Source organism: Pteronotus mesoamericanus, unplaced genomic scaffold (assembly GCF_021234165.1).
Source record: "Pteronotus mesoamericanus isolate MK-2021 breed Mesoamerican mustached bat unplaced genomic scaffold, CSHL_Meso_final contig_94, whole genome shotgun sequence".
In the NCBI taxonomy this organism is placed as follows: domain Eukaryota; kingdom Metazoa; phylum Chordata; class Mammalia; order Chiroptera; family Mormoopidae; genus Pteronotus; species Pteronotus mesoamericanus.
This window is the reverse complement of record NW_026555285.1, coordinates 47,826,128-47,852,139: the sequence shown is the minus strand read 5'-3', so window position 1 is coordinate 47,852,139 and position 26,012 is coordinate 47,826,128. Positions and strand designations below refer to the sequence as shown.

The 26,012-nt window shown below is 45.9% G+C and overlaps 1 protein-coding gene across 1 annotated transcript in view; it reads right to left on the bottom strand.

Annotated features, from left to right (window-relative positions):
- Nucleotides 1–3,691: 3,691 nt before the first annotated feature.
- The window catches only part of LHFPL6 (LHFPL tetraspan subfamily member 6), a 151,692-nt gene continuing 129,371 nt past the window's right edge, over nt 3,692–26,012 (bottom strand). Inside the window, exons 3-4 of the mRNA XM_054586514.1 lie at nt 19,919–20,017; nt 3,692–4,765 (exon numbers count right to left, since the gene is read on the bottom strand). Coding sequence (XP_054442489.1) covers nt 4,647–4,765; nt 19,919–20,017 — 218 coding nt within the window. The 3' untranslated portion in view covers nt 3,692–4,646. The remainder of the gene's footprint in view (nt 4,766–19,918; nt 20,018–26,012) is intronic.

Sequence of the window (26,012 nt, the reverse complement as noted above, 5' to 3'; positions counted from 1 at the left end):
CATGTGCCCTGACTGGGAATCAAACTGATGACCCTTTGGCTCACAGGCCTTCATTCAATCCACTGAGCCACTCCAGCCAGGGCAGAAAACGGCTATAAGTTTTCTTGAAGAGAGTGGTCAGTCGAGACCCACAGGGCTGTCTGGTCATTAAACCTTGGCATGGCATTTCCAGCTCCTCTCGGACTTCTCTTCAAAAGAGGCCTTTCCAATATATTAAAACTCATACTCTCAAGCCAAATGTCATGGAGACACCCTGAGCACCCCTGCTTAAAGGAGGCTCTTCGTAATTCGACTCCTGCAAACAAGGGTACCGCTGAGGAGACGTTTGATTAGTTATGAGGAGACACAAGAGCCCCAAGGACAGTCAGGTTCAAGTCACCCTGATGTAATTACTGGTGCAGTTAATTAAATCATGTATAAAGGCATTAAATATCTCAGCAAAGTCTCTTGAAAAACACCCATGTGCAATGATTTTCCCAGGTGAGCGGGATGTTGCGGGGCTGGTGGGTGGAGCAGACACGGCATCTGCAGGTTTAATTAAATGTTTGCCTAACCTCATAAGAGGACAGTGATACAGCCTCATAGCATCTGGCAGCTTCCTCATGCTGCAGTCATTCTCTAATTAGCATGCTGGTAAATTTAATGGAAATGGCTTCAGCTCGGGAGCAGATGGCTCTTTGGAGTGACAAGGGGAATGACAATCTCTGTCATGTTTACTTCCTTGTACGCAGCCCTCCGGTCCGAAGCTCCCTTCGGAGCACAGGCCCGATGAAGTTGGCGGGTCCAACATCTTCCGAAAGCCAGGGCCTCTGAGGTTTGTTTCATTAAAGAAGTCTGACTCGTGGACTTCCAAGGATGGCTTTCATTTGTCTGAGTTCATTTCTCATATTTTATGACAAGACTCGTTTTTCAGTGGTGAAAAGGAAAAGTTATAGCACGTGCAGAAGACAGGTAAAGACCAGGACAGAGACCGGGTGGGACCTCGCTCTAGAGCAGCCCACGCTCCTTCTCAGGCAAGAACTTCTTACCTCCTCCTAGACTCTGGGGGTCCCCAGGAGAATTGCCGCCGGGGAGCAGCGGGCAGCGGCGGCCCATCCCCGGCTGACCCCCGGATCCTGTCTCCAGGGTCCTCTTTTCTCTGACTTCCCAGGGAGCTCACGGCAGCCCCGCCCTGGCTCACTCCTTTCCTGCAATGTTTGTAGGGGGCCAAAGCAGAGCACCGCCTGGCCTCGCTCCTGTTGCTTCTTCCACCCTAAGTCCCTCCTTTGTCTCACTGTCCCCAGCTTTAATAAATGCACTCTCAGAACCACCTGGACTCATATTGTGACATCGTCCCTACATGGAGTTTAGAACCCACACTTGACAGGCCCGCCTGAGGCAGACCCGCTCTGGGCCGGTCCTTGTCTGATCTGTTTTCGGAGTTCTGTCGTCCGCAGCGCTGGCTTTATCCTAGACCCGCTTCCGTGGGTTCCCACACCGGCGGCTGGCAGCCGCCTGAATTATATATGCCCACCTTCATGTCCAGCAGAGAGGAGAAGACAGCCTTGCATCTACACTCCTGAAGTTAATTTTATTTCCACGGTTAAGTCACTGCTTCCCTACCTATACCCCCAAATCCAGTCCTTGCAATTTTGTTTAGCTTGGTTCACGGGTTTCAGCCCTGGACCTGCCTACAACAGAAGCCTCTTGGGAAGAAAAGTTGGGGGTTGAGAACACAATTTTGTGAACTTACCTAAATTCATTTGACTGTCTGACAAATGTTGTTCTCTTTGCTAAATTCTGGAAGCCTCCGGGGTTTAGAAGTATCCATTCTGTCTCCCAAAAGCTTTGCTTCAAGGCCAAATACAACAACGAGAGCCAGTCTCTAATGAAATCCCATTTAACATATACTTAACAAGCAGGCACAGAAAACTGTCACACTGCTAGGTCACAGCTCAGGGATGTGCCAATATTTGTCACAGGCCAATGGCTTTCAGTCCTGGCTGCACATTACACCGGGGAAACGCTGCGTTTCAGCCCAGGCCATTTAAATCAGAGCCTCTGGGTTGGGGGGAGGGGCCCAAGCATCAGCATTTTACAAAGCTCCTGAGGCCATTCTGGGTGTAGCCAGAGTTGGAAACCACTGCCCTGGGCACTTCCAACAGGATCTGGCACAAAAGCTCCAAGGATATTTTGACAGCAAGAGAGCCAGCCTGGAAAGTTTTGTTTTCCTAAAGATCAAGGAAGGTCAGGATTATAAGGACGGTGAAGTCTGCCACACAAGGGACACTCCTGGCGTACCTGGCTCAGGTGATCGAGGAGACTGCACCACTGGGTCCCACAGGACATCTGCCCCGTAAGGCCCACCTCCCAAGACTGGGAGACGTGGCAGGTCTACCTAATACGTAGAAACAAAAACAGAAAGAAAGCGGAGAGAAAAGAAACATGCCTCAAATGGAAGAACAGGAAAAAGAAAACTCCAGAAAAAGAATGAAATGAAGTGGAGGTAAGCAATTTACTTGAAATGGTTATGAGTTCAAAAAAATAGTGATAAGGATGCTCAAGGGCCTTAGTGAGAACTTCGACAAAGAGACAGCAAACATAAAGAGAACTTAGAAACCGTAAGAAAGAACCAGTCAGAAATGAAGAATACAATATCTGCAATAAAGAACACACTAGAAAGAATAAACAGTAGGTTGAATGAAGCAGAGGATCAAATCACAGATTTAGGAGACAGAGTAGCAGAAAGCACCCCATCAGAGCAGCATTAAAAAATAAGAAAAAAAGAAAAGGAGAAAATCTTACCTTTAGTGACAGCATGGCTGGACCTAAGGGGTACTGTGCTAAGTGAAGTAAGTCAGTCAGAGAAAAAGAACAGCATGTGATTTTACTTGTACGTGGAATCTTATGAACAAAATAATGACATAGACGCAGACTCATAGATACAGAGAACAGACAGGCAGTTCTCTTGGGGGACAGAGGCTGGGGAATGGGGTGAAGTAGCTCCAGGGATTAAGCTGAAAAAACCTCATGGACACAGACAACAGAACGGTGATTGTCCAGAGGGAAGGCAGAGGGAGGCGGGTAGAAGAGGGTAAATGAGGGATAAATGGTGATGGGCGAGGACTGGACTGGAATGGTGAGCACACAGTGCGATGACCAGATGATGTATTGCAGGATTTTATACTTGAAACCTATAGAAATTTATATTGACCAATGTAACCCTATTAAATTTGGTTAAAAAAATAAATTTAAAAAAGGGATAAGTACAGTACTGATATTCTTTAGCGTGTTATTCCAAATGTGATTTCTTTTGTTGAAAGAAACAACCAAGTCTAGTACTGGTATGTGGCCATTAATCTGGTAGAAGTGTTCTTTTAATTACCTATCAATAGAAGGGATTAAAAACTGTTCACCTGTTACGTGGGAAGTACGTAGAAGTACGTATCCAGTGCAAGGAACAGGAAGTTTGAGTTCTGGTTGCAAAGAATCTTAGTTGAAAGCATGATCTTATATTCACCTTCCATAACCCATATGTCTAGAACAGTGCCTGGTGCGGTAATTGTCAAGTGAATTAAAGTGAGGCCTTCAAAGGAAAAGAAAAATATACAGGACCATTGGAATTGAAAGGCTGTATTTAGGAGATTAAAGAAGCAAATCAGGTAACTTAAAACTCCATGACTCATTGAGTTATTGATCAAAGAGAGAATTTATTCACAGAGCTTTTCAAATACAAACAAAATAGCATTTTTTTTATTTTTTTACAAAATGAATATTGAAATAAAGGTGGTACAGCACAGTATAATAATGGACAAAACAAAAACAAAAAACAAAAATCCCAAGGTCTAATGACTGGAAAATGGACAGAAATATGCCCCTTTATGTCATAAGAATATCATAGCAGAAGCTACTCAGAGAAATACACCATATTTTTGAATAATATTGAAATACAAAGGCTTAACTCTAAAGGTCTGCATAAACACGGAAAACACTGAGGGCATAAGAGTTTGTGCCCACTATACAAAATACTGATAGAGTGGCTTATTGGTCCATTTATTAGGTGTAACGTATGCTTTATAAAGTGACAATACAGGATTTTAAACCTATGTTAAACGGAACACAGAGGAGTAACGCACAGCTAAACCTCTTGTACCGTCCTTGCGGCAGTTTCTAAGTATGCGCGTGGGCGTGGGCGTGAATGCGACGTGTCTATGTGCTCGTGTGCTTTCAGCAGCGCCATGGCCTGCAGGGGACGTCCGAGAGGTCCCCTGCTTCCCAACTTGATACTGTTTCTACTAGCCCTTTTGATGATCTGAGACCTTATCTTAAAAAAAAAAAAATCCAAATCCTCTGTTTGCATATATAGACGTGTTTTGCCTGCATATATGTTCTACATTAACAATACTCTGTGGAATAGAAACACGTAATACCCCTACAATATCTTGAGACTTTGGTCCATTTTTTTCCCCCTACCATCCCACGCTCTCATTTCTTTTACAAACCTGTACAAGCCTTCCACGTTATAGAACAAGTCTGACTCCGTTGTGTTTCACGTCAAAAGCCTTGCATGAATGAGAACCACGGTTCCACCTTTTGAAAGCAGCTGGGTGCTTCGGCCCTCCAAGCCCCCTCCGCCCGTCTCCGCGCAGGGTTCTTCTGGGCCTGTCTCAGTAGGGGTACTGCTTCTGCTTCTTGCCCGAGAAGCAGGCCAGCCAGGCGCACAGCAGCACGGCGGCGGCGGCTCCCGCGCCGGTGCAGTAGTAGGCCCAGCCGATCTCGCACTTGCCTAGAGGCGCACGAGGGGGAGAGAAAGCAGGCACGGTCAGCAGGGCTCTGCAGGGGGCGCTGTCATTTCTCCCAGCGGCGTGTCCCTTGCGTAGGGACGTGGAACAGAAACACGCACTGGGAGTGTGCCGTGCTCAATCAGATGGAACGAAAACGCCTGCGGCAAGCTATCCGGAGACTGAACCAAGCCAGGCAGGCTGGTTTGGCGCATTTCAGAAAGGCCTCTAGGGCCATGCCTCCTGCCTCCAATGGCCACAGGCCTACTGGCCGAATGGAAGACGGGCAGCAATCAGGGCAGGAGAGATGAAGCTGTTCATCCTAATTTCCATCACCCAAGCTCACATGCACAGGGAGGTACCTTAGCGGGAAATTTGGAATAGATACAGCCCCTCTGAAAAGGGCCACTCCATGAAGGAGGCCCGTTTGAAGGATACGCCGAAGTGCTTGCTACTATTTACATGCAATTGCTACATGACTCCTACCGATAGAAGTGGAGCAAACTCCTCGCTTCTCCTGGGGAGTTTTTAACAGTCACCTTTAAGCGAAAGCATCATGTAAACAAGAAGATAATAACGAGGGTCCACACGGGCCCTGACCTCTCGGAGTTGGATTAGCACCAGTAGTAAGAACAACACCCACGATAGTCAAAATATAATTAGTGACGGCTCCCAGGAGCAGCTCTGTTAATTTCAGAGAGAGCAGACGCCCAAGCAAGACGTTATCAGGGATAACGAAGGGCATTAATAATGACAAATGAGTCAACTCTCCCAGAAGACATGATAATCCGTAATGGCTGTGCCCCCAACAATAAAGGATCAAACTATGTGAGTCAAACCCTGACAGACTTCAAGGAGAATAAGATGAATTCATTATCATAGTCGGGGACTTCAATACCTCTCCATCAGAAACGACAGGTCCGGCAGGCAGTAAAAGGCTGTAAAGATATAGTTGAACTCAACAACACCAAAATCAATTAAATATAATTTACATCTATAGTCTACATCCAACAACAGAAGAACACGCATTCTTCTCAAGGAAGATAACACATTCGCTAAGATTCCGGGTCATAAAACAGAACTTAACACGTTGAAAAGAATAGAAATCATACAATGTCTGCTCTTAGATCACAATGGAATTAAATTAGAAATCAATAACGAAAAAATTACTAGGAAACCCCCCTAAATATCAGGAGATTAAACAACACACTTTTAAATAAGACATGTGCCAAAGAAGAAAACTCAAGGGAAATTTTAAAACATTTGAAACTAAATGAAAATAACGCAGCTTATCAAAATCTGTGGGTTTCAGCAAAAACAGTGCTTGGAGGAAAATTAAATGCATATATTAGGGAAAAAGAAAGATCTAATATCAATGATCTGTTTCCATTTTAGAAATCTACACAAATAAAATCAAATTAAACTCAAAGTAAGCAGAAAAAATAATAAGAGCTAGAGTAGAAATGAATGCCATTCTATAAGGCCAGCATTACCCTAACACCAAAACCAAAGACATTACAAGGAAAGAAAACTACAAACAAATATCTCTCATGAACATAGACCCAAAAATCCTCAACAAAATATTAGCAAATGGAATCCAACAATATATGAAAAGAATTTTACACCATGACCAAGTAATATTTATCCTAGGCATGAAGGCTGGTTCAACGTTTGAAAATTAATTAGTATAATCCATCATGTCAACAGACTAAAAAACAAATCACATGATCACACCAATACATGCAGAAAAGTACATGACAAATCCAACACTCACAAATGATAAAAGTTCTCACTAAATTAAGAATAGGGGGATTTCTTTCAATTTGATAAAAAAATTCTATAAGAACCCTATAGCCAATATCAAATTTAATGGTGAGAAACTCAAAACTTTCCCACTAAGATCAGGCGCAAAGCAAGGATGTCCCTTCTTACTACTCTTTTTCAACATGAACTTGAAATCCTACTTAATGCAATGAGGTAGAAAAAGAAAACAACTATAGAGATTGGAGAAAAAGAAAAATAAACATGTTTTTGTTTGTAGATGACATAACTGTCTGTAGAAAATGTGAAAGAATCCACAAAATACTCTGGAACTAATAAGCAATTATAGCAAGATTGTCAAATACAAGGGTTATATACAAAAATCAATTAATTCCTACATTTCAGCAATGAACAAGTGGAATTTGAAATAGAAAACAAAATACCATTTACATTACCACCTCAAAAATGAAATAATTGGGTATAAATCTGACAAAATACATACAGGATCTATATGAGGGAAACGAAAAACTCTGATGAACAAAATCAAAGAACTAAATAAAGGGTGAGATATTCCATGTTCATAGACAGGAAAACTCAATATTGTCAAGATGTCAATTCCTCCCAAGTTGATCTATAAATTCAATGCAACCCTAATCAATATTCTGTGGATATTGACAAACCGTTTCTAAAGTTTATAAGGAGAGGCAAAAGACCCAGAAAAGCCAACACAACATTAAAGAAAAAAGCAAGGTTAGTCAACTGATACTACCTGACTGCAAGACTTACTGACTTACTATAAATCTCCAGGAATTGGTGAAAGAATAAACAAATCACTCAATGGAAGAGATGAGAGAACCCAGAAACAGACCCTCATAAATACAGTCAACTGATCTTTGACAAAAGAGCAAAGGAAATGCAATGGAACAAAGAGAATCTCTCCATTACATGATGCTGGAACAACCTGACATCCATGTGCAAAAAAAAGAAGAAGACAAAAAAAAAAACAAAAAACTAGACACAGATCTTACACCCTTCACAAAAATTAACTCAAAATAAATTAGATCTCAATATAACACATAAAACTGTGAAGGTCCTGGAGGATAACTTAAGTGAAAACCTAGATGACCTTGGGTATAGTGACAACCCTCGATAGAATACCAGGGGCACAATCCACAGAAGAACCAACTGACAAGCTGGACTTCATTAAAATTAAAAAAACTGAGAGACAATGTCAAGAGAATGAGAATACAAGCCACAGACTGGGAGAAAATATTTGCCAAAGACACATGTGATAAAGGACTGTTCTTCAAAATGGATGAAGAACTGTTAAAACTCAACAATTAAAAACAAACAAGGTCATTAAAAGTGGGCTAAATGTCTTAACAAACACCTCCCCAGAGAACATATTCAGGTGACAAATAAGCATATGAAATGATGCTCCGCAACAGACCGCATCTGTGGGATGCAGTGAGACGCCACTGCACACCTGTTAGAAGGGCCAAAACTTAGAATATTGACACCACCAAGTGCTGACAAAGGTGTAGAACAACAGGAGCTCTCATACATTGGTGACAAGAGTGCACAATATCACAGTCACTTTGGAAAACATTTTGGCAGTTTCTTACAAAACGAAACATATTCTTACCATACAATCCAACAATCACACTCCTTGGTATTTACTCAAAGGAACTAAAAAATTCTATGTCCACACAAAAATCTGCCCATGGATTTTAATAGCACTTTTATCCGTAATTGCCAAAACTTTGAAGCCACTTCACAGCCAGGACTCAAACCTATACAACTTCAAAGGATAAGAAGTCATTGACTCAAAATACCCTACCTGAGATAATTACATGGGTTTCTGTATTCATTACTCCTTTTTCTTTTTACAGCATCCAAGTTGTTCTTTTTTACTTGCACAGTAAGGAAGGCTTCTGTATCTCTCATTGGACATTTTCTGCACCAATTTTAATCAGTCTTTTAGTTTTATGATCTGATCATAAGTACTCCAAAGACTGCTTTCCTCCCTTTTCTTTTGTTCTTGTTTAGATATTACATTAGACACAGACCCATATGCCAAGATACTTGAATTTCATAGTTATTGAACATATTATAAACCGTAGATTAAAAACCATATATATATATTTTTTTACAAATCAGGTATTTTCACCTTGTTCATGAATAACATCTCTATTGAGAGATACAAAGACTATTAAGTATAGCATGCAATTTGACTTCATATCTTCATTGATGCTAACTAGAGGGTTGGATAGCATGTGACCTATTTACAGATTAGAAGGTGAGGCAAAGTTAAGTGAGTCCTCATCTTGTCACCATAAGTAAAGGGTGGCAAAATTTGATTAGGGACTTTCACATTTCAAAAGTGCTCTAGGGCACCTATGCACCCGGACAACAAGCTATGCAATTCTGTTCTCAACCTAAGCATCATCCTTGATTTCTCCCTTTCCATATCCAATACTTATAATAGTTTTTAAAATAGCAATTTATTGATTGGTTTAATTATTGATTGCTATTTTGTTCTAAATTGTTAGAACTTTACATCAAGTAGACATTAATGCATTATTTATCCTCAGAGGAATGTGATATGATAGGTACATGAGTGTCATCCCAATCATTCAGGTGGGAAAACTAAGGCCAAGGGAAGTCCAGTAACCTGACCAAGGATGTACCGTGAGTCAGTGGCAAGTCCTTTGCCTCTCCCTCCAAAATCCATCACCTGGACTTTGCCTGCTGCACCCCCAGGCAGCCTCGCCTGTCCTCGCTGCTTTCCTGCATCCCTGCTGCTCCTTACAGCATCACCAACACCAAAGCCGGCAGCCGGCTTTTTAAAATAATTAATCAGAGTAAGTCACTCGCTAACTTAAAACCCTCTAATGAATTCTCAAAAATCCACTCTCCTTCCAATGGCCTTGAAGGAGCTGGTACCTGCCTTCCGCTGAGACCTCGTGACTACCTTCCCTCTTGTCTTTTTTCTGGCTGCACTGGCTGTCTTCTCTGGATCACCTCAGACCTGCTGCTTCCACCCAGAAAGCTCTGCGACCAGGTCACTGGAGACCCGGCTCCTTGTCAAGTGACACCTCTACTAAGATACCTCCCACCCCACCCCTGTTTCATCAGTCATTCCATCCGTCTCTTCACCTGATTGTATAGCACTTACCAATGGTTTGTAAACACCGCGCGTGCGTGTGTGTGTGTATGTGTGTGTGTGTGTTTATAATTTCAGTGTCAATGAGGCGAGATCTTTGCACATTTTGTTCCCTCCTGTACCCCTACAACAGTGCCTGGCTCATGGTAGTCTCTCAGTCAATACCTGTTGAGTAGAAAGCAAGGAAAAATAGGAATTGAAAGACAGGAAACAAAGGAGACAGCGAACCGGTCCCCGTAAAACAGAATAATTCTGGAATGTTTGAGAGCAACTCTAGTCCTGTGTTGGCACTGAACTCTTGGAGGGCAGTCACCGTGCATTTACAGGTGCCTGCAGAGTGTGCTCAGTGGGGTAGGATGGCAGATCCCGAAAGGTCACATCTCCCCCTTGGGGTGGCCTCCCTGGAACAATGGCCTCCATTAATACTGATCGATAGGGCTAGAATCGATAGTGTCTCAAGGGTAACAGAATTCCCTTCGCGGACCAGATTCGCTGATCCCCACAGGCGAATGTGGCTGTGACTTTCAGGAATGTTCTCCATGTTGAATTATTCTTTAACCGGATTAAATAAATCTAGGATGAAGAACTAATAGGCAGCTATGAGACAGGGAATGGCTGAGAACCTTTCAAAAAGTCAGCAAAATTTGTGGTCGGTGCCTTTTGCACAGGGTTCATAACACAGAACGCCATCAATTGCGTGTTAATGACAAGGTATTGACCGACAAACAGTTCCATGACCTGACGTGAAAAGCGGACTACATCATTCTTTATTAATTATTGGACACTTGTCTGAAAAAAGGAGCTGGTGAGGCTGACGGGCTGAGAATAGCGTCTGTGACAGTGGCCACGTGGGCTGAATAAAGATGGAGACGGGAGCTACTAAAGAGTTGACTGCCAGAAGGAGCAAGGAAAGCAGCAAGCAGAGTACTTTTTCTGCAGGAAAGTCAATAAAACAGCCGCAGTTTCAACGCCAGGAGCTTTTGCCCGCCTGTAGCAGACGGGGCACCCGTTCCGCCCAGCTCCTTTGGGCCGCTTGGCTGGTGCTGGGCCCTCATCCCTCAGCTGCTGCTGTGCTTTGCTGCTGGCCGCTTGCATGTCCACGCAAACCTCACTGGAGGGCCTGCCAGTGTTAGAGGCGCAAGGCCCCAGGGCTCCGCGAGCTGACCGGCCCCCTGGCCTGCAGCCAACGGTGGGCCCTGGTTGCTTGCCACCAGGCCTTCTAGGAGAGCCCGCTTGCTTGCTTGCTTGCTTGCTTGGGACATCCCCTGAAAATAGGCCCTTCCTTCGTTTGTTCCCCTCTCCTACCTTGCCGTCCCCCTTCCTTACTGGCTTTTCCTTGGCACATTTCCTTGATTACTCCGACAGGAATCCTTGTTTCAGGACCTGCTCTCAGGAACCCAATTTAAGATGAGAGCAAATGAAAAAAATCTTCCTTGCTTTTCTCTATCATAATTGGGGTCATAATAAGGGTCGAAGAGGCTTGACCACCCCGCGCCACCGTGCTGCCCGAGCCCTGCCATTCCCCAAAGGACCTAGAGCAAGACCGGAGCCCTCTCTCCCCGCGCTGCCCTCCTCCTGGGAAGTAGCTGACTCCTTGCCTTGTTAAGTGTGTATGTGTCATTTTTCATAATTATTATGTTTCTGGAGATTTTCTCGTTTGTGCCATAAAACATGTAGTCAACTCATCAGGCCTGCTGTTTATCAGGTGAACATGAGGAAGTGACACTTGAAATAAAGGCATTTAAAAAGTATGCCAGAGTGGAAGAATGTGTTCCAGGATATCACAACGTGTTGCCACTAATGACACATGTATCCCAGTGCGTGTGTGACAGTTATACATTTTTTGTGGTTTAAATTCAGCGGCGGACTGAGGTCCAAAATGAGGAACTAACGTTCGGTGTGATTTAAAAAATATTTCTCTAGGAGAGAGAGAAAAACCTTTTCGCACACTTAAATACCATGGACAAAAGTTCCACTGGCCTCTCTCCTCTTGAATAAATTCCTTCAGGCCGTTTCATATTCAGACCATCTTGTTTGCATATGCATTAAAAGCAAGAACAAAAATCATCTGTCACGGGACCAATTCCATTTGTGCTGTTGTGAAGTTACTGAATAAAGCTGTCTCTGGTAAAAAAAAGAAACCGGTTTTAAACCTTTGACCTAAGGCAGACAAAAGCTTTCATTCAAACTTTTAATGGAACAAGTAGTTAAAAGGATCCCTTGTGGGTCTGAAAAGAGAGAAGAAGAACACCAAACGTGGTTGGTGGGCAAAAAAAAAACAACGCAGAAGTAAAAGGGCTGAGGGAAGAAAGTGTGTGAGGTGTGGCTGTGTCTCCAGCTCCTTTGAGAGCTTCTGCTTGTTTGTTGCAGGAAGTGTAAACTTGCACAGCTTCTTGGGGTCCTTCTGCACCAGCTGCAGGGCGTATTCTATGGGCCCCTCGACCTGTGCCCCAGGGAGGGCTCGTCCACAAGCAGAACCCCGGAATGGGCCCCGCTAGCACCTCCCAAGGGGAGACAAAGCAGACTTACGTGGACTGGGAGAGCCCCCCAAAGACTAAGCCCCGAGTCTGGGTACACAATGTCCCGGAAGGGGCGGCCACGTTCAAGCCCCCTAAGCTTTCAGAGCAGCAGCCATGGACAGGGCTGGTCCACACCTCGCCTCCAGAACCGCGGCTCTTGATTCTGATGTGCTAGGCTGACAGCATCTTTCTGCCTCTGCTGTCCCTTCCCTCCCAGGAGCAGGAGACTGAACTCTACTGGAGGCTGAATATCTTTTCCCCAAAACGCACAGTCTGCCTCAGGTGCGGGGGTGTCTGACCTTTTGGCATCTCTGGGCCACACTGGGAGAAGAGTTGTCTTGGGCCACATGTTAAATGCACAAACACTAACAAAAACTGATGAGGGGAAAAAAAAGTTTAAGTACATTTACGATTGTGTGTTGGGCTGCACTCTTGGCCATCCTGGGCCTGGCGTCGGACGCCCCTGGGGAGCGTTAATAGCTTAAAGCAGTGGGGCCACGCCACTTCCAAACAAGAGGAGACATTTTTAAAACAGTCCCTGCCTTGTTTGTTTGCCTTCTTTCTCCACAGAGATAACCAGGATGTAGAGAGCCACAACGTAAAATGCAGGCATGCGCATCGTCAGGGGTTACTGGGGGCAGTTCTACTCCTACGTGAAACCAGGCCGGTCAGAGGGGGCAGGGATTTACTCTGCAAAAGATATGTAACTACAAGGAGCTCATCGCTGCACTGTCTAAGGAGATCTATTACAGTGAACTCTGAGAGGGAAATATATATCAGCCTTGCAAACCGTATCCAGTACCAGGCATTCGGTCTGCAGCTGGCGGAGGAGTGGGGAGGGCGTTGGGTTGGGGGGGGTCTGGCTGTGCAAGGACCGTATTCACACAGGAGAACATGTTATACGGGTTTCAGATTTTAGGGGGGAAATCTTCCTGAATGATAAATTCTTTCAATTCTATTCAATGGTATAAATTTCTCTGCTGGGTTCCCCCCAAGAATCTTGTGAAGAGATACAATTTTAATTCCCTCCGTTGTGTCTTTCTTGCCCTCATAGAAATGTTCTAGCTCCACCTTTAGGATAAGGAGCAGAGAGAAAACGAAGAGTTTTGCCCAAGTATTATTACTGTCTCCCAAGGAAAGGGTGCTAGCCATCATCTGCTGGGGGGTTTCCTGGAAAGTACTGATCCGCCGCCTCCCACTTTGCTCAGCTGCTCAAATTCATCAAAGGGAAGAACACCCGGAATAGCAGTTGGACCTGACACCGGGGTCTGTCATACTGAGTCCGAGCTACACATCAGGGAGAAAAGACAGCTCTGTTATTATTACTGTTACTATAATTATTAATACTTTCTGGAATACCAGTAAGTTCTAATATCAGAATGTAGGCATAGGCAACAAGCATTATTATTATTATTATTTTTTTTAGTTTGGGCATATGGAGATTTTAAATACTATTTTATGTTTGTTATTTTCTGCAAATGGTAAACCGCAAAGCAGAAATAAGGTCCAGAAAAAGCAATACCCAGTAAGAAAAAAAGAAATTTCATCTCTTTCATTAATAATTCTTTACTTAAAATGCCAAATCAGGTCTCTAGGTTAGATAAAAGTATTATATCAATTATAATGCCCTAAGTTTGGTAATTGCACTGCTAGGTAAAATAATATTAATTTAAGAAATTATTTACTTAATTGCCTATGGCCTCAGGACACTGTGTCTGAGAGAGGGGACAGAGCGGGACGCAGGGGGAAAATGCCAAAGGGAATCTGATGAAATTTAACATTAATGGATTTTGGGGAAGAGTGCATGGGGACTCTTTGTACTATTTTTGTAACTTTTCTAAAAATCTGAAATTATTTCCAATCAAAATTAAACAAATATAAAAAATTTATCCATGAACATGTGTATATATGCACCTATGTATATATGGATGCTTATTCACAAATATAAAATGAGCAGGGGGGTTTTATACTTGTAGGTATAAGGAAGAAGAACTCAATAAATTCGTTGGTTGTATGACATGTAAAATGAGAAAACTGCGTATGGCAATTCTTATGGTGTGGTTTTCCTCAGGCAAATATCCAGTCACCTCTTCCATGCCACTTGCACGTGTTGCTCTGCTGAGTCCGCACACGGCAGGATCACTGAGGAGGCCCCGGTCTCTGGCCACGGCCCTTTCCCACCAACCGCGGCCCCTTCCCACCAACCACAGCCCATTCCCACCAACCACGGCTCCTTTCCCACCAACCACAGCCCTTTCCTACCAACCACAGCCAACCTCAAAAAACAGAGCAAACAGCCTACAGATACCCACCCTACTAAAGAGGACATTCAGGCATGAATCATAAAATTGTGCAAAAGGGTGAGTGAGGGAGGTGTGTGTGCAGGAGAAGCGCCCCTAAGCGGACAGGGAAAGGAGCCCCGTCTGCTCCAGGACGCCCCCTGCAGGGGCCCAGACCAGGGCCAGACACAGAGGACACGTTTTCCTCCACAGCATCTCTCAGGCCTGCCAGGATGGGGTCGTTATACACTCCATGGAAGGAAAGGGGTCTGTCCAGCTGATGCATAGGAAGGTTTCGCACGGGCCAAGTGTGTGCTCCCTAAGGGAAAGGCTCCAGGGTTTCCATGTGCAAGTCACGCTGCTCCCAGGCAGCTCCAGCTGGGAGTGCGTGTGGCCAGACAGGAAGGCAGGGGGACGCAGAGCTGGGGATTACATTAAAGGGACAGAGGCTTTTTCACTTCACCACTGGCTGGGCTGGGCTTCCTCGGCCCGTGGGAACTTCCTAGTCTCATCTGGTGTCACATTCCAGAGGGTTCCCTTGGGTCCCCCGGGCCCACCCAGTTCTCCTGGCTTCCCTCTGGTGTCCGCCTGCACTAGCTCTGTGCGGGAGGGGAGGCAGGCTTCTGCTGGACCTTCTGCGTGACTTCCGGTGACTTGGCAAAGGCTTGGAACACATCCGGTGAGGAGCCGTGGAGGAGGTGAGACCCATGGCTGTTCTGAAAAGTTTCTACTTGGCTGAATCTCAATGCGTGTCCAACGCCTTACTACTACCCAGTTTTCCAAAAGGCATTGTCAGCCTGGGGCCATCAATTTACTTAAAACAATGACCAGAGGTGTATGAGGCATTCAGGGTCTCTTCCAGAACCAAGCGGCAGACCCTAATTGCTGCTTTCTGCAAGCACCTCCCAGGCAAGACCCACTCTGGTGCACCCCTCAGATGCCCCCAGGCCCCCAGGCAGCGCCTTCTGTATTAACTGCCCCAGAAGCGGACAACAGTTTTGCTGCTGCTGTCAGCAGAGAGAGAGACTTCTGCATGGACGTCAGGAGAACCGGTCACCCAGCTCGCGCAGCACCCGCTGCCGCCGAGCTTCAGAGACCTCAGACGGCAAGCTTTCTCTTCTTCGTCCCTTTTTTGCCCCTTGCAAATCCATCTTTCTCCAATGTAATTAGATTGGAGAGAAGACACAATGGGAGTCAGGAGTCACGGAGCGAAAGCGGGGTAAGGGGAGGTCACTACCGAGATGACAGGAGAGCAGATTTCTTCACTGGTTTGAACACTTGAAAGGACAGACTCCCATTTTTCCCACCATGAAGAGGCTCTAAGTGTTCAGAGTTTGTGGTGCTGTTCTTGAGAGGCCAAGAGCACAAGGTCAAGAACAGGAAACACGATGACTTCTTAATCAAATTAAACAGCAAAATGAAAGCACAAATTGCTCTAATTTACTTGGCAAATTAGAAAAACACATTAATTAAAGTTTTAAGCATAAGGACGTAATTAGAAAAGTCTTTGGTGGATAAAAATATCTTTGAGGCATGAATTAAGTCAATTGGGCAATGTGATTAGTATGACTATGTGTCAGGCCAACCTTACGGATGTGCAATGTCAAAAGGAGAGTAAAGACTGACCAGCAAATAGTGACTAACAACAGTCCTGTAAAAATAATATGAATAATAATAGCAAATATCTTTTGGGCTTTTATTATGTGAAGATGCTGTGCTACACTATGTATTATTATTCTTATCACTTGTACTGTTTTGATCTCTTAAAAAGTACTAAATAAAATCCCTATTGGTAACACCATGGACTGCAGGGCACGGACGTCCAACAAAAGACACACTGAGGTGAAGGCCTTTTCTCCTCTTCGCCTCATCTTCCACTTACAAACACCACAACTTCTCAGTAAAATCTGCTTCTGTAAAACTCTGAACGTGGCTAGGCTGGTGTTCAGAAGGAAGAAGCCAAGGAGTGCATGGTCTTCCCGGCAGCAGCTATTCATTCAAGAGTGGACACATGACAAAGGTGGCCCAGCTAGCTGGAGAGACTTGTAGTCCATTACTGGGGAGAAGCTCGCCCTCTCCTAGTTGACATGAGCAAGGATGCTGAGGGCCACAAGCATTTTATGACCTGAGGGAGGGCTGGCCTCGGGATGAAGCCAACTTTGAGACAGACAGCATCTCTGAGCCCCTACACCAGTCAAGTCTGCCGCTCACCTTCGCTCTGGCCCTTCCTGAAATACGAGATCTTCAATGTCGTCTTCCCTTGCTTAAGCCAGTTGGAGTCAGATTTTTGTAACCAAAAGCTAGAGCATCATAATTTATATACAACAAAACGAATGTTCGTTAAACTAAATTCCAGCCAAGCACAAAAAATTGATTTTCTACATAAATTAGCAGTTTTTTTCAAAGTGTGGGCACTGATCACTAATACCTGAATCACCTGGGATATTTGTTGAGACACAAAGGAGAAAAAGCATCATTTCTGGGGCAGAAAAACTAAAAATCCACAGTCCCAACAAGTCTACTTTTGGCTCTAAAGCTAAAGGTTGAGAGCTACCATCAAGGCAAGCCACGCAGTTTCAGTTGGGAGTTTGGTAAATCATGACGCAGCCTGTCTGGACAGCTTGTGTCTCTGTCTGAGTGATGTGCGCACTCCGACCTGCCCCATGGTCCTTCGTAAATAAGTGTGATCCAAAGGGAAGCAGAGTTACAATCTTGAATTTGCAAAAGTGGGTATTTTTGCAAAATTGTGCCAAGGCTTTGCATTTAAGAAAATACTAAAATGCGTGAGAAATATTTAACAGCCTTATAAAATTGTTTTCAAGGCAGGTAAACAAAACAAAACAAAAATCTCCCCACATCATGTTTCTAAAGAAAGGAGGCATTTAAAAAAATAGATTCGGTTAGACTCCTATCATACGACATCACGATCACAAATGTGAGCTTTTTATGAAGTCCGCTCCTTGCCTGCCTACAACTCCCATTTCTGGATTCAGGATTCAGCCATAACGCCTTTTTCCTGGGAGGCCCGGCCTCCCACGGCTGATGCGCGGAATGGAAGCCTGTTGAAACGGGGATGGAGAGCCTGCGGCAGGTGTGCAGCGCGGCCGCGTGGCCTCCCGCCTGCCCTCTCGGCGGCCGGCCTCTCCACGCCAGTCTGAAACACGCCCATGCTCACTCTCGACCTTCCTAAGCCCTCTGCTGCTGTAATACTCCCTTAGGAAGCTCCCAGGTGAGGTCAGGGGTTTACCTTGAGTGGTAAAACAGCAGCTAAACAAAAAGCCAGCCAGGCTGCTTGCAGCTACATGTGAGAGAGAGTGTGCCTCAAACTTCCCTCCCCGCAAAAAATCAAACTCCTGTGCTGTTGGCCAGGTGGGACATTCCCAGGGAAGGCCTGCTGCAGGGCTGCTGCCCACAGGCTGGCTTCTCGGCCCTCTTGTACACCCCGTCCTCACCCCAGCCGTGGTCAGACAGGATGACCAGAGAGAGGGAGACCGTAGCTTCCGGAGCCCCTCCCTTAGGCATGCGATCCCTTCTTCCTCAGAAGCCTCTGGAAGCATCTCCTCTCTTCTCATTGACCCAAAAGGGCTTAACGAAGCCTTCCCATCCCGCACTAGTGTTAAGAGGTGGGATAACCAAGAGGACTGGACAGTGCTCACGGCCGTATTTCCCAGCCCTGCACAGCGAGAACATTGTGGTCCTTAGCAGCATGCTCTCGGGTAACTGGATGCGGCTGCCCCGTGCAGAGTCCTGGACTGACCCGGCTCTGACCAGCTGCCCTGGGGCTGGAAGGGATCAACAGGTGAGCACACCTGGAACACGGACATTTCTGGCAAATCAAGAGTCTGCTTTGGTTGAAATCAGGGGTCCTCACACTACAGTCCCAACACCTGCTTTTGTAAATAAAGTTTTATTGGGACACAGTCATGCCCAGTCCTACCTGAGGTGCCTTTCATGTTACGACTGCAGAGCTGAGTGGTGAAAACAGAATAGACGGTTCACGCTGCTGAAAATATTCACGTATCAGCCTCCTCCGGAGACGCCTGCCAGCCTCTGGCTCAGACTCGCCAGCCAGAGGGGAGTAAGACTGGCAAGGCAGCTACACTGTCGCCCGTGCGTCCCTTTCTAACACGTTTGCCGTGTATATATATTGTCTTTCTGAACATCTGCCTGCCCTGCTAGGCTCTAAGTTCCCTGAGGGCGGCGAGCAGCGTCTTTGTAAATGACTTGCTGGTGCCGTACCCCAGGCACCTCGCACAGGCCGGCACACCAGCAGAGCCCCGTAAACACCTGCTGGCTGCGGAAGTGAATGAACACGCTCCTTAGATAATCTCCCACGTGGGAACAAGCACAATGACTTCCTTCAGGAGGTGCTAGACATTCTCTTGTAAGAGCGGATGTTTTCTGTAATGTGAAAAGCGGATGTTTTAGTCACTTGCTATGCACCAACAGCCAAACACAGTATGTCTATCCACCTATTAGGGGGGAAAACGCTTGTTATCATTTGGCAATGTGTCCTACTGGGTTCGTAGTCTTTCGTCTAGTAACGCCAACTCTAGAGAAACATCCTGAGAAAAAGAACTGAATTGAGAAAAGACTTAGATTCATTAAACTGCTCATTAAACTCTGCCTTTAAGTAACAGGAACTGATACAGAAAGAAATGAGGAAGTGGTCAAGCACACATAGGTTTACCAACCAAGTAAAAATACTATTCCATCGTTACCACTTATGATGATGAAAACCAGGTAGCAGGCAAAAAATGTTACAGATCGCTAAGTAGAACACACTGCATCTACACGGGAAAATTTTCTGACACTTTTTGATTAGCACCCAGAAAAGTTCACGAGCCCCACACCCGTGTGTGACCCTGCGCCTCTCCTGTGTCTTGCCGGCCTCCCTCCGAGCTGTCCCGCCCTCCCCTCGTGCCTTGCCGTGCCGGCGTCCCTGCTTCTGCCTCCTGCCCCGTAATCCACATGCCTCACTCTCTTCCAAACCCAGTTTGAGCCTTACCCCTTTCATAGTCGTCTATTGCCCGGGAGGGAAATTGCTATAGATTCCTTAGCCCTTGTCACTTCCTCAATGGTTTTGTTTGTTTTATCTTCTCAGACAGAGCGTGAATTCCGTAGACAGTTATTTTTAGCACTTGCAATGAATCATAATTATAGGATGTTGAAGGATTTAAGCCATAAACAGTTCAGTGCAAGGGTTAGTTCTTTTTTCATATCTATAATATTTCCCATAGTTCAGGTGAACGCATTACCCACGGATCTCCACTACACAGAAGGATAAATGAATGTGTAGGTGTTTGCTACCCACGGCTCTGGATGTAGCGTGGGCATGTGTCCTGCCTCCCCGTCCCTGTTCCACTCCCTGCTCCCCTGAAAGATCAGACAGCTTCTTCTCTAAAAGGGGCAGCGTCTATGAAGAGAACTTACCCAGGTCAAACTGGCCAGAAACGTAGCCGCAAGTCTGCCGAACTTCCTCGCTGTCCCAGCCCAAGGGGTAGAGGGCACAGCCAGCACCAATCAGCAAGCCTGCAGAGAGAAGACGAGAGGGCTTTAGCGGCGTCACTCTGCGTGCATCCCTGCATCAGGAAAGCAGGGAGGACGTCGATGTCAGCGCCGTCACGAAGGGGCATGGCACCTGCTTTTGGGGAGCAATCTGACGTCAGATTCCAGGGACTGCAAAGCGCTCATCCCAGGGTGTCCTATGTATCAATAGGAATTGTGCGGAGACCGAAGAGTGATTTATTATTTCTTTTATTTTTTAAAGATTTTATTTATTTATTCTTAGAGAGAGGGCAAGGGAGGGAGAAAGAGAGGGAGAGAAACATCAGTTGGTTGCCTCTCGTACACACCCCAACTAGGGACCAAAGCTGCAACCAGGCGTGTGCCCTGACCAGGAACCAAACTGGTAACCTTTCGCTTTGTGGGATGGCACCAACTGACTGAGCCCCATCGGTCGGGGCTGGAGACGAATTTAGAAAACAGTAATAGGAGGTTTTGCGGACTAAGCAAATGCCCTGGTGGCTGGTTTCCTTAGGCTCCTTCCCAACCCCCCGCCCATGATAGAATTTACGGCACTCTGATGACGACAAACCAGTGTGACCCACCACCAAGTAAAGAGATAGTTAATGAAGATGTGCTTGTCTGCGTAAACTGAACTCCATGACTGTTTAATAAATACTGTGGCATCATTTCCACGACACTCGCTTCTTAACAAGTAACATCAGTTTTTGAGATCTTGTGAGCAACTTTTTTAATGCAGACAGTCAGACCAGAAAACGTTCACGTGTAAGAAAATGAAAAATACTAACCCTGGAACCATCATTGTCTCTTTATCTGATAGGCAGACAAATGATAAGCAGTCTCATCTGCTGACGTTCCTCTCAGAATGGCAGAAAAATATATGCCATGAATTCATGAAAGCGCCTGCTTAGCCTCGTAAGATGAGAAGCCCTTTAGGGAACTAAACGGAGAGGAACTGATAAACGCCTGCGTGTGCAGCAAGGTGGCCTGAGGCTGCAGCGGGGAGAGCGCTGGGCAGGCAGAGCGCACCTGCAGGTATGGGGCTGGCAGTGTGACACCCGGAAATGCAGGGTCAGCCTTATAAATTAGGAGCAATTTTATACACAGGAGATTTATGTTACATGTAGGAACTTAAAAATACCTGTTCTGAACACGCTCACAGTGAAATGTGTTCCTTGGAGGACAGCTCCCTTAACTGGGATTTTGATACAACTGGATTTTTATGTGCATACTGAGGTCGTCTTTGTTTTGTCATCTGCTCAGGCTCGCTAAGAGCAAAGAGAATGCAGGCTCCAAAGGTCTGAGACATTTCTCTGGAGGAGCGCATGTTGCAAATTGATCAGGCTAATTGGCTGTCACAATTCTGCAGGTAAACACCCGGGGTCTCCCTGGCTACCTTGCCACCACTGTGGGTTACAGTGAAAGCAAATCACAGAACGAATTCAGCCGAACACACAACAAATGTGTGTTAGCAGGCTGGCATACAAAGTCATCAAAGGACCAATTCTGTGAGCTCCATAAAACCCCTCCGCCCCACCAACTCCATCAGATAGTCGTTCTACCAAGTCCTTTCGACACACGACAAACCCAACAAATATTCAGCCGGCAGGATCAGGCACTTCCAGTCAGATCAGGCAAGATCTTCCATTTAATGGAGGCGGGGAAGGAGTAGAACCGAAGAGAGCCCTAGATCCACACTGCCCACTGCGGTAGCCACGGGCACATGTGGGTGTTTTAAGTTTAAATTAAAATGAAGTAAAACCAAAACTTCAGTTCTTCAGTTGCGTTAGCCACATTTTCAAGTGCCTCACAGCCACGTGGGACTGGTGGCTACCATACTGGGTGTGTCAGAACAGACCATTTTCTTAACTGCACACAGCGCTGTGCGCGAGGGCTGTTCTGGACCTAAACACCCCTTCCGAAGGACGCTGGGCTGGCCGGGTCCTTACGCCCTATGCCTGATGCTGCGTGTTAACAATCGAAACCATCCTGGCTTGTCAGAGTCTCCCTTCCCACGTCAAGCTAGAGGCCAGGAAACGACACTTCAAACACTCTTCCGAACAGAAATCCTCGCTCCGTTCTGTCAATGAGAAGCCCTCCGGTAGGATTTAGCCGGTAAGAGAGGGATAAACCGTGGTCCTCGTGGGCAGCTGCAGCCAGGGGCCTGCCTATCTGCGGACAGTAGGTGTGATTTTGCCAGTGGCTCCCTGGCGTAACATCACCCATGAAGGCCTATCATCAACCGTAGCTTCTTTGCATCCTGGTATTTCCTGAATTCCTGCATTTGTCTCTGAACTTCCTATCTCCAGACCTTCTAATGGGTCTTTGAAAGCGGATATCCCTGGGCTCCATCCCTTCCTACTTGAAATATCTACAGTGGTTCCTTTCACCGGCCACACCCTGGCTGGTCTGTGCCCAACTTGTTCCAGGGGAGCGGGGCTGACACACATCTGTCTATCCTGCTCTATGACCTGAACATCCTCCATTTTCCCAAGAAAAACCGGTCTCTACCATGACTCAGGCTAATTGCCCAACTGGGGGGTAAGTTTGGGTAGTAATATTAGAGCATGTTGCGTTAACCACGTCAGTAGCTGTGGTCTCTGGTTACGGAAGTCACGCTCATTAACCTGTCCTGGAACGCGGATTTCAGAAGGTCCTACAGATGTTAACTGACCCGAGCTTGGAGTCGGCTATACTTAAGTACTGATATTGTTAAAAGTTAGAGACAATGAAACATAAAAGTGAAAACATCTTTTTAATGGAAAACATCTGCCACTGTTCAGTTTTAGCGCGGCTCACTCCTGGACCATGTTGTAGAAATCAATGTTTGATGGAAGCATATTTGAAAATCCCTGAATCAGATACCACTTTGATACCACACTTGTGAATGAAAAAGGGGCCACATACTAAATCAGACAAGCTCAGGGGAGACCCACGTGATGGGCCTTATACACCGGGAGACGGAAAGGAACCACACAGGGTCTGAGTGCAAAAATTCCTAACAAAAAGCAAGTCCTGGAGGGTCGTCCCGTCCTAGGCTTGTGGCTTCCTTGACAAAGGTCAACCCTTACCTCTGAAATTGTCTATAGTCTTCGCGCGTCTGAGACAACATACCTTTCAAAGGTCAGAGTGATTTTCTTTCCCAGGCCCCTGGAAGGCACCCCCGGCGGCCGGCGGGAGCCACCTGTGACCTCCTTCCCCGCACACCATCGCTCTGCGCTGTGAAGTTTCCCTGGCCCGTAGCCCCCAGTGAGAAGAAGTACGTGTTTCTCCTTTTTGCTTTTGACCCAGTCCCAGAGATTTCCCCGCTTGGCTTTCTCCAGCCCCCTCATCGAGCTCCAGTGAAGTCCCTGTTGCCGTCCTGAGGTCTCCTCCTTTGATTCTAACGTATAAAATAAGCTGCAGAACTGCCAGTCTCCCGAGCGTTTTTCAATCTGCTGAGATCGTGCTTCCTGGCAATTGTCATCGTTTGGCTCAAATAATTCTTATACGGCTTTCTCTTAGGCTGGAGGTTCTCTTGTTGACCTACTGTACGCTGAAAAAGGGCTCAGAGAATATTCTGGAATCTAACATGGTTGCCCAAATGATATCTTAACGACATAATGGGTTTCAATAACTCTTGTTGACAAATTTGCCCCTGGGAAGTGGCTCCACTAGAACCTTCTGACTCGCAAGTTTTTATATCATTTACATGGATTTTCTTTATTAGGTTTGTAAACTTTGTGGATACCACAGGAACTTAATTATGTGGCATTTTAATCAAATTCCTGTGTCACTGCCATAAAAGACATCATGAATAAAAAGTCACACTGTCGGCTTTTTGGAAACCGTGTGCATAGGAGTGGAAGTGAGAAAAGAGGCTCTGAAGCTGGAAAACAACTGAGGAAGTGGGAACGGGGGCGGGTGGCTGGAGGCAGGAGATCATTTGCAGCTACAAGCTCATTTGCAATTCAGAAGCAGTTTATGTTTTGCAATTCTAAACACTCTGTAACTTTCAAGGGGCCATGAATAAATCACGCAATTAGTGTAAGTAGTTCAATCTTTGGTTTTCACCCAGTACCGGGCTGAAATCAGCCATCAGGGGGCAAGAAGCCATGGGGACAACCATTTTGCAGGAGGCTTTAGGAATTTAGAGAGATGCTGCCTCCTAAAAAGGATACAATAACCATCCAACACATGACTCCATAATTCTTAAGCTTAAAAAAATGAATATTGCGTTGACGATTATGCCATTTCAACCTGAGAACCCCCGGGTTTTGGCCTCACCCCGCACAAGACAATTAAAATATTTGAAGAGTCAGGGCAGTAAATTGGCCTCCCACGAGATGCGGGTGTTCGTGGAGAAGAGGAGGCACCAATAAGTGCCCAGAGGTGGCCCTTGGGAGCCGGGTGGGGGTGCCACGCCGTGAAAGTCGTCTGCCTTCCGCTCCACGTGGGCTCCTGGGCTGAAATCTTGGCCACGTGTGCTTTGCCTGCCCATAAACCACCCACGGGGAGAGTCCCTATTTGACACTCTGTCTTTGCATTGTGCTGAGAGTATCTGCCATGATACTAATTATGTCTTAGAATTTGAATATGAAGTCTGACGCTCGGGAAGAGCTCAGTGGGCCGAGTAAGAACTGGATGCCCGGAGCTTTCCCTTCCGTAAAACGCTTTCTATTCACCGTCAGTGCTTAACACTGAGCCAGCAGCGCATTAACATGACAATTGGGCTGCCGCCGAAAAGGCAGCGCAGACCTCCGGTCACCCAATGCCAATGACTGCAAAAGTAGTGAGAATGGAGTCCTCACATTAAACTCAGAAAGCCTTAATTTCTCCAGGCCGCTCTTCAAAGTTTTTATGTGATCTCACTTGTTTTTTTTTTTCTCCATGACTATTTCTCCATTCTTTTTCCACAGTTGGGTTTTTCTTCTTTTTTAAATAGTGTGATTTTTTCCACCTATCGCCCTTTTGGTGATCACACCAGCTTTTCCCATGAATGCATCTTTTATGTGTTTTTTGGATACTTTTATCCTTCCTCCAGCTCCTTTATCTTCTTTTCAGCGGCAAGCGACGAGGGAAATTGTTTTCTTTACTTTTCCCATGAAAGCTGCTCCGTGTTGCAGCCTGTTATCTGGACTTCTCTTTGGGAGACTTTGGCACTTTTCCAGGTTCAAGTCTCCATATGCTAATTCATGTATACGATATCTGTCGCCTTTCAGACCTCGATAATGGCCCCTTTACAAAATGTAACAACAAAGTAAATCCATTGGTGGGGAGTGAACGAGGGCGGGCGTAAGGGCCCGTATTTAACTCTTCAGACCTTCAAAGCACAATAAGTGGGAAATCTACTTAAGTATTCTCTAAGAAGGATGCTTGAGGAGGCTCCCCCTCTCATAAACCACACCTCCTTTCAAAGCGCTTCCTGGAAACCGAAGCACAGAGGATGAAAGAGGCTTGTCCAAGGACACGGAGTCCAGATCAATCCCAGGGTTCTTGGGTCCTACTTGGTCCAGGACTCTTTCTACCTGCGGTATTACCAGTGCTTGGACAAGTGCACTTCGAGGTCTCATACCCACCGCCCACGGCTTGGGTTCAGCCACAGACATGTGGCACTGACTGTCATCATCTTGTGCAAAGTGGAGCTTTTACCTGCAGGGGAGAGATGGGCCGCTCCTGAGCCTGCACACATCTGGCTGGACCCAAGCCCTGACTGTCCTATTCAACAACTCCCGCACCCTGACCTGTCCCAAAGGCACTCCTGAATGCGGGTCCCTGGTGTACAGTTCACAGGACAGAAATAATCCCAAGTGTTTTATTTGCAATGAAAGTCATAAGACCTGATAGCCTTCCGTTTACCTGCCCTTCCCTTTTTGGGAAAAAGGTGTCCTCCACTCAGATCCCATGGTTACGGGGTTGCCTGGTCCCCAAGAAGATGTTGCTACTGAGACTTCCTAGGGATGAGCCTTCTTAGTCCCGTGAGACCACGCTATCCAACCAAAAGACTGGTCATCTGTGCATT